General features: G+C 38.0%; 1 protein-coding gene across 6 annotated transcripts in view; it reads right to left on the reverse strand.

Annotated features, from left to right (window-relative positions):
- Positions 1–686: 686 nt before the first annotated feature.
- The window catches only part of cux1a (cut-like homeobox 1a), a 250,599-nt gene continuing 242,413 nt past the window's right edge, over positions 687–8,872 (reverse strand). For all 6 annotated transcript variants that reach the window (XM_056467313.1, XM_056467309.1, XM_056467310.1 and 3 more), the window contains 2 exons: positions 7,760–8,066; positions 687–5,447 (listed from right to left, as the gene is read on the reverse strand). In XM_056467313.1, coding sequence (XP_056323288.1) covers positions 5,003–5,447; positions 7,760–8,066 — 752 coding nt within the window. In that variant the 3' untranslated portion in view covers positions 687–5,002. The remainder of the gene's footprint in view (positions 5,448–7,759; positions 8,067–8,872) is intronic.

The following is an 8,872-nucleotide window of genomic DNA, read 5'->3' on the forward strand; positions in this document are numbered from 1 at the left end:
TAGCTAATGTGGACCAGCTGGGTCAATCACGAGCACATGCTCCTCTCGAAATAAGTTTAAAATTAAACTTCACATCATGTCTCTCAGCTGGCCTGGAAACAGCTCGGAATCCCACCGGAGGAGCTGGAGAAAGTGTCTGGGGAGAGGGAAGTCGGCTCCGGAAAAGCGTAAGAAAATGAATGAATAATAATATAATTAACAGCATGAAATAATGATAATATCACTTAGTTCAATTTCTATAAAAAAATAGAAATAAAAAATGTATTTAAAATATTATAGGAGCGGGAGATTTGCTGAAAAATCTTGCAAATGTAGACCAAAATCTTTGAGTAATGTTTTTGCCCAACCTTACCTAAAGTGACCAGTGAGTGTACATAATCATAAAATCATTTACACATGATATAAATAATATATTTTGCACATTAGTTTCAAGTTTTCGACATGAGAAACGCTCAAATAAATGCAGAGTACAGTGGTGATGTGTTTGTACAAAAGATATTTACTTCAGTTAATACACCTATGGTGGTAATGAGGAATAATAATAATAATTATAATAATAATAATGAATTTCAAACAGTGATATTGCTTCTTTTTTCAATTTGGATTAGAACTGTAACAGCGCTGGGAACAGAATACAAGACTACATGATGATACACAAAGGAAAAACCAACCGAACTGAATACATATCAAGAGAACAAAGTGGAAGAGTCTTTATTCAGGTAAAATGGAGGATTCAGCTCCATCTTGTGGTTCAAAACCATGACACATAGAAAAATAAACCATACAACTGTCGTTAGCAGGTGTTAAGAGGGAAAGTGTCACCAACAAACTAATGGACAAAAGGACTGTGCTAAACCGAGGTTCTACCTGAGCTTTGAGAGACCTAAGGAGAATCTATAGGATACCAGCTTGTGTCGGGAGCTGCCTGTCATATTTCATTACAAGGCTTCATATTACCCATAATACAGCATACAGAGCAACAACAGAAAGAGAGAGAGAAAGATCTGCATGTCATGGTCAAGACATCCCATTTCCATAGATTGTTGGTCGAAATGAATGGTGATACTTAAGTGTTGCTCTCGCTGAGACAGATGTATAATCGTCGTGCTCGCCTCACATGTAACACAACTACACAACTTTCAAAACAAACAAACAAAAAAACAGAAATGAAATCAAATGGATCTCCATCTGGGATACGATGAAACAAATTGTGGCTGTTCAGAACATACTGTCTCAGGTGAAGAAAGAACATACTGTCTCAGGAAGTGATGTAAGTGTGAGGGAATAAACGAGGTAACAATTATGACATCACTAGCCAACTAAGCTACGGACGAATATCTACATTAATGCTACTCGTGACTACCAATGTAATATCAATAATGATGATCGTTGTTTTTGTTGTTTTTTATTGTTGCTTTGTTTTTCTTTTTTTTTTTTGTTGATTTTTTTTGTCCTTTTTTTAAGAAATCATATAAACGTGCTGTCTCTGTGCAGTCGTTATTGTTGATGTGTTTTAGTCATCTGCAATACTTTCCATAGAAAAATATTTGCAAAAAGCAGAGAAAAAAGTGCTGGACATCTGTCTGTTTTTTTTTCTTTCATGCCATGAAATCGACAGTACAGTTACGTTTCAGTCAGTGAGAAGAACGTGACGGACATAAAAATGAGTCCTTAATATAGACCAGATCTGAATGTGCTCCTAAAAGTGTGTGTGTGTGTGTGTTTCTTCTGTGTTCAATTGAGATCACATGTTTATGATAAGGAAAAGAGTCTTTACAAGCTGATTTGTCTGCTTTGACAATTTGGTCCACACTATAGTCCATCTGTGAACTTCCTCCAGCGTAGGGGAAACTTGCCATTAAAATACAATAACATGGTTATAAACATATAATGAATGCCTAGACATGATTAAAACACATTTGGGGTGACTAAATGTGGCATTAACGGATCGAAAATTGCCTTTGGTTTTTTTAGTTTGAGTATTTTTTACAAGCTTGAATCCTGGGACAGCTGTTTTCTCTCAGATAAAACGATAGAGACACCCTAAAAGTACTGAATGTTATGACCTGAGACTAGATGAGACCTTTTTATAATAAACTTGCTGGCGAAGATTGCTAAAAACGTAGTTTTATGATCTGACACACGATATTTTTCCGATTACTTAACGCTATGTGGAATGAAGACGACGCAATTATAGTAGCGAACAGTTTTTTTCAGTGAAGGCACTCCAATGTTAGACGTGGAGAGAAAGTTCGAGAAACAGTCGCGGGATTCTGACGTGTTCGTATTTTTCGATTGGTTCACGTAGTATCTCTCTGTGCTTTCGTTAGGTCTTAAAGAGACAAATTTGATTTGAATCATTCATTGGCACGCGTAAAAAAGGCCAAAAGGTAGTTTTAAGCCGACGGCGTTCTTCGAGATTCGTCGGCGTAAATTTTTAACGCAACCAAACGACATCAAGTGAATTTCATTCCTACTTAAAAAGAACAAAAAAAAAAAAGTCCAATTCCTCAAGGTGCAGCTCAAAGCGACAGCTAATTTTTTCAGTGACGTTAACTACCAGTTGTTCACTGGCTCATTGTAGCAACTAAGCTTGATTGCGATAATAATAAACGTAATCTCAGGAAGTTCGCAGGTTAATTACCTGAAAACCTAATTCAAGAGCGTCATTTGTAGAGTGAGTACAGCCAAACGCAATTCGCCTTGAATTGTCATCTCGTTAAAACATCTAAAATGCGTACTAATTCAAATTAATGCAATACATAGAATTCTGCTTCCTTTGTCAACGTAGTAACTGTTCATCCAGCTCACTAACCGAGTAAAATATATGAAAAAAAAGAGATAATCTTCAGAATTAATCAATAGACATGTATCAAAAGTACATCATTTAAATGTAATCCAATACTGCCGGCAGTCTATTAGTCTAAAAATATGTAACCTGACCTTTTATAGTCCCTTCCATTACAAAAAAAAGAACACGTATAACAATATAAGACATCAATATGTAAAAGACAGCATCTATAAATAAGCAAACCACACCAACAAACAAACGAAAAAAAAAATCTACCATTAGTTTATGCGCGTAAATAAAAAGAACTTAAACGTACTATGTGATATGCTGCAGGACTGCTAAATAGCTTAGGGACGTGAGGAGGTGTTTGCTTCCACTGCCTGTGGCGAGTAGTAGTAGTAATATACAAATATAGATCACTCTTGTCAACAATCACACGCACACAAACACCCTCACACTCAAAGGTTTCGCACGCAGACGAGTGCGTGGCACCAGCGATCTGCGCTTTCGTTCACTAAATCAACTGCATACAATGACACAAGGGCCGGAGGTGAAAGGTGAGCAGGTTTCGAAAAGGTGATTCAGGAGAGAAAGAACATTTCTACAGAGGTGCCAAGTCCTTGCAGCGTCGTCTGACGCATGCGATTCACCTCAGGTTGCCAACGTTAAAAGAGCTTTTCATTCACAATCGACATATTTTCCTCTTTTTTTAAAATGTGTGTCAAACAAGAACTGTGGATGAAAAGTCCTCCGTCATTTACAGTATGAACGAAACAAAAGTCCATTTCTGAAGTTTTTCGGGTTTTTTTCCAGTCGTCTCAGAGGACAGGTGAACATACTCGTGGACGCCATGAAAAGCTTGAGTGAACAATGTAGAATGGAGAAGCTGGTGAAAAACCTGAAGTTTCGAGTTTGCACGAGAGCGTCCGGTACCCTGGTGCTGAGGACCAGCCCATACAGTGCACACCATAGAATTAGAATTTATAACACCATGGATATTGGATTAGAATGGTAATTCTATGGGCCCAAACCGCCCAACTTGGTTAGAGGTCTCTGATGTATGGTTCTATTATAAGAGGATAAAAATCAGGCTTGTTCATTCTCTTTAAAAAATATCTCGTCAGGAATATTTACTCAAAGTACTGTACAAATCCTTTTTTTTCTTCACTATCTGTCTTTGTTTTGGCCTAAAATGACGTTTGTTATTAAACAAGACCTCCGCGAGCTTTAAAACGCAAGTCGCGGAGGTGATTAAAGCTATGGAAAAAAAATAAACGAGCGCTACCCTTACAAGAGACCTAAATAAAAGAAGAAAAATTGACACTTAGCTATCGAGTTACGAAATATCTCCCGTCTCCCATTTGCATCGACCTTACAAGAACGAAATGAATTTTTGCGTGATACGTGGATTCTTACGACAATTTTTTTTGTTTGTGTGGTTTTCGATTTTTTTTTCTCTTTTAGGCCGTTGGCGTGTAAAATCGAAAGGAGTGCTGTTTAGAGTCAACTGACTGTGCAATCTCTCGGTGGCAACTTAATTGCTATAAAAAGGATTTTCTTCTCGCATCGGAGAAGCTTCCGTACTGTGAAAATAATGCGGCTTCCATTACTCTGGAATCCATTGCGTACTAGAGTTGCATAGCCATTGGATGGCCTCCTCTGGGGTAGGGAGGGAGAGGCAGGTGGGACGGTGCACCCGTGTTCCTTCAGCCAACACTTACTTTTAAATGTTTTGGTTAGAAACCTAGTCTCTGCTTACGGCCGAAGCGTACGGTATACAAAAGAGGAAACTCCCAAGAGTCTTGAGAACTGATAAATTATTGTAACAGTTATTCAGCTAGTTGGTGAGAACGTCTCTACCAGTAATAGAGACACTGTGATATCATAGTGTGTGAGTGTGTTTTTTGTGACTGTCGCCAGTCTTGAGAAGATTTCGTGGGAACGCTCCCTCTCCTGTGCTTTTCAGTTTTGTGTCGTCACCATTAGCCAATGGTGTGTCACAGTCCTGTGGCCAGCAGGGCTGTTAAGTGCTTCACAAAATAAACAGACTAAAAACTCGTTTCCTTTTCTTGTTCTTGTCTCTGAACGCCCACTTCTAAACAGCAAATGGAAAACCCTTGGGTTAACCGGTGGTGTGTGTGCACCAGGCTTGGCCGGGTTAGCTCAGTGAGGGACAAAGTGAGAATAAAACGTCAAGATGGCGGCGGAGCCTCAGAACTCCCATTCGTGAGGCTCGTCGCGGTTCGCTGCTTTCTCCAGCCTGTGGATGATGTTGTTGAGGTTGGCTGCTTTCTTCTTGCGTAGACTGCTATCCTTTGGATTTCGGCAGGGGATCGTGGCAGCATTGGTGACGGATATGGACTCGGGGATGCCGAACAGGCTGTCTATGATGCCTCCTCGTGGCCGGCTGGTGCCCGAGGCACTAGGAAACTCGCCCTCGCCATCTTCTTCTCTGTGGCCAAGGCCCGGGCTCTCCAGGAAGCCCTTGCGCTCGTCTGAGCCGCTCGGTCGGCCTTCTGCCGTGCTGTCGGACTCAGTGCCGTCGCAGCTGTTTTCTCCCTCGCCTCCAGATTTTCCAGCCCGTGCAGAAGGAGATCCACCTTCACCTGCTGCTGCCTGGATCTCTTCAATAAAAAGCTCTCGCCGAATACGAGACCTGTGAGAACAAGAGAGAGATTCGTGAGGCAAATGGATACATATCACAAAGGGCCCTTTCATACAAATGACATATAAATATAAATAAGTTTGAATAATTCTTTTAATTCAATGACAATACTGAACCACAATGCTAACAGTAAAGACAGAGGAAAGTTACTACGGCAATCACTTTCAGAATTAATTACTATAAACGTTTAAAACTATTATGATTTTTAAAAACAATACAAACAATAAACGCTAAAATCAATGCCAGCCAATCAGAATACACCAAAAAGGTTGATCATGTAAGAACAGGGTGCAAATTACAGTGAGGTTTGGGGGGGGATTGACCCCCCTAATTAACGTTTGATCCCACCTGAAGGAGGTCAAAACAAGATGTATGGGGGATGACAAATATTTCACTCTGATCTGTAAAATTGAAATAATAGATCATATAAATACACATTTGACCACCCCTATAATGGTTCAAACCATTGTAAATGCATAATCCCGCCAATCAGTCTATTCAAGAAACAAGGCTGAAATTGGCAGATCCAGAGCCCTGATAGACTTTGTGTTCACAAGACTTAGTTTTCTTGTAAAAAAGGTGTTTGTATCCAGATTTAGCCTGAAATAAAGTCAAATTAGACACATAGTTTGTAGTTCAACCTACAGTAACATCTGAAATAGCTAATCAGAGAATACTGTAGGTCAGAATACACTAATGTCCCTCAAAACGCTCAAAACTTAAATAAGCTTCATTTATAAACTAGACGCAACTAAAAATAAATATACAAATGACAGAAGCATGAACTACATATACTGTACAGTTGAAGTCAGAATCATTAGCCCCCCTTTTTATTTCTTTTCTTTTTAAAATATTTCCCAAATGATGTTTAACAGAGCAAGGAAATTTTCACAGTATGTCTGATCATATTTTTTCTTCTTGAGAAAGTCTTACTTGTTTTATTTCGGCTAGAATAAAATCAGTTTTTAATTTTTTAAACACAATTTTAAGGTCAAAATTATTAGCCCTTTTAAGCTAAATTTTGTTCTGATTGTCTACACAACAAACCATCACTTGCCTAATATATAATCAATTATATAATAACTTGCCTAATTACCCTAACCTGCCTAGTTAACCTAATTAACCTAGTTAAGCCTTTAAATGTCACTTTAAGCTGTATAGAATTGTCTTAGAAAATATCTAGTCAAATATTATTTACTGTCATCATGGCACAGATAAAATAAATCAGTTATTAGAAATGAGTTATTAAAACTATTATGTTTAGAAATGTGTTGAGAAAAATCTTCTCTCCGTTAAACAGAAATTGGGGAAAAAAATAAACAGGGGGCTAATAATTCTTGACTTCCATTGTACTAATCGAAACAGTTGACCCCCCTGATCGTCAATGTATAATTGGCACACTGTGTAAGAAGGCATTAAGTGTACACTAAATGCTATTGTCAATTGGTGCAAACAAAATATAACTGCAACAGTCTTCACTTCCATATTATGACATTTGAAAGTTAAAGAGAAACAAACAAGAGAATTGTGGAGAGTGGGATTTGATTATGTACACTGGCAACTTGATTGGATGGTTGTTTTTTGCAAATGGTAAATCTCAAGTGAATGACTGGATCTCCTGCCCTTGGGTCAGAAAATACTGTCAATAATTCACAGTGAAGTGGCATTAGACTAATTAAAAAAAAAAAAATCTCAAAATAAATGGGGTAGGGTTTCTGAACGAAACAGCTCCCAGCCACCAGGGGGCGATCAAAATGTTTTTTGACCTCAATTTTCAGGACAAGTGAGAAACACAGTTTAAAATTAGTCTTTGGAGAGCATCCCTGTTCAGGTTTTGTCAAGACTCTTCCATCCTAATTCGTGATTGGTCAGTGTGATGCATGAGTGAAAATATATAATTTGCATGTACCCTTTGAGGCCAGTGACTAAGCATTTCAGGAGTTCAAAGCATTCACACACAATAATTATTTGTAAAAGTTACTGTTTGTAACTTTCATTGAAACTATTTTATTGAACTTTTTATCCAGTGAAGACTCTGCAGGTGTTATTTTACATCTGATTACTCATTTTCTGGACCTGAATTGTACCTTGTTATTAATTTATTATACACAACACAGATGCATTACTCTACAGAATCATCCCAATCAAGCTGAATGAACGAAGTTATGTCAGGCCAACTGGTGAAATTGTATTCATATTGCAATATACATCACAGAAAAACTAAATATCATCAGATTTTTCTAATATCGCGCAGCCCTGGAACAGATAGACAAAAAATGTCTTAATACCAGATTGCTTGATACCTGTAGTTGTGGAACCAGTTGATGACGGTGCTGGTTTTGAGGTTGAGCTGACTAGCTAACTCCTCAATGGTTTTGGGCGAGGGGTAAGGCTTCTGCTGGTAGGCCCGCTTCAGAGCTTCCTTCTCTTCTGGAGCCAGAACCACGCGGGGTTTCTTCAGCTGGGGCTGCTGCTGTTGAGGCTGCATCTGCTGCGGCGGCTGCTGGGACAGGTGTTGGGGACTGGCACTCTGTGTCAGGTCCGCTGCGGACAGGCCGCTCTCCAGCGAATGACTCTCACCGATGGAGCTGTGGCGCCTCTTCATGTAGGCTGAAAAACACATGGAGAACAGTGGTCAATACAATTACAGAATATACAGTACTATACAAAATTCCTAAGCACTATACCAGCTTTGTTGGTCTAAGACTTTTGCACAATATACAGTTGAAGTCAGAATTATTAGTTATAATAATATTATTACTTTTTTTTTCTTTTTTAAATATAATGATGTTTAACAGAGCACGGAAATTTTCACAGTATGTCTAATAATATTTTTTCTTCTGGAGAAAGTCTTATTTGTTTTATTTCGACTAGAATAAAAGCAGATCTTAATCTTTTAAAAACCATTTTAAGGTCAAAATTATTAGCCCCTTTAAGCTCTATTTTTTCAATAGTCTACAGAACAAACCATCATTATATAATAACTTGCCTAATTACCCTAACCTGCTTAGTTAACCTAATTAACCTAGTTCTGCCTTTAAATGTCACTTTAAGCTGTATAGAAGTGTCTTGAAAAACATCCAGTCAATTATTATTTACTGTAATCATGGCAAAGATAAAATAAATCAGTTATTAGAAATGAGTTATTAAAACTATTATGTTTAGAAATGTGTTGAAAAAAATCTTCTCTCCGTTAAACAGAAATTGGGGGAAAAAATAAACGGGGATAATTAATTCTGGGGGCTAATAATTCTGACTTCAACTGAATAATCAAACAGTCTCTTTATTAAAAATAAACAAAAAATATTGGAAATACGTACAAAAAACAACAACAACAACAGCAGCACAACCATTTTCTCTTCAAGCAAATGTCTATGTATAATGTGGCTTCCTTCAGCACCAAACACAGCTTGAAC

This window comes from Danio aesculapii, chromosome 10 (assembly GCF_903798145.1).
Source record: "Danio aesculapii chromosome 10, fDanAes4.1, whole genome shotgun sequence".
Lineage (NCBI taxonomy): Eukaryota > Metazoa > Chordata > Actinopteri > Cypriniformes > Danionidae > Danio > Danio aesculapii.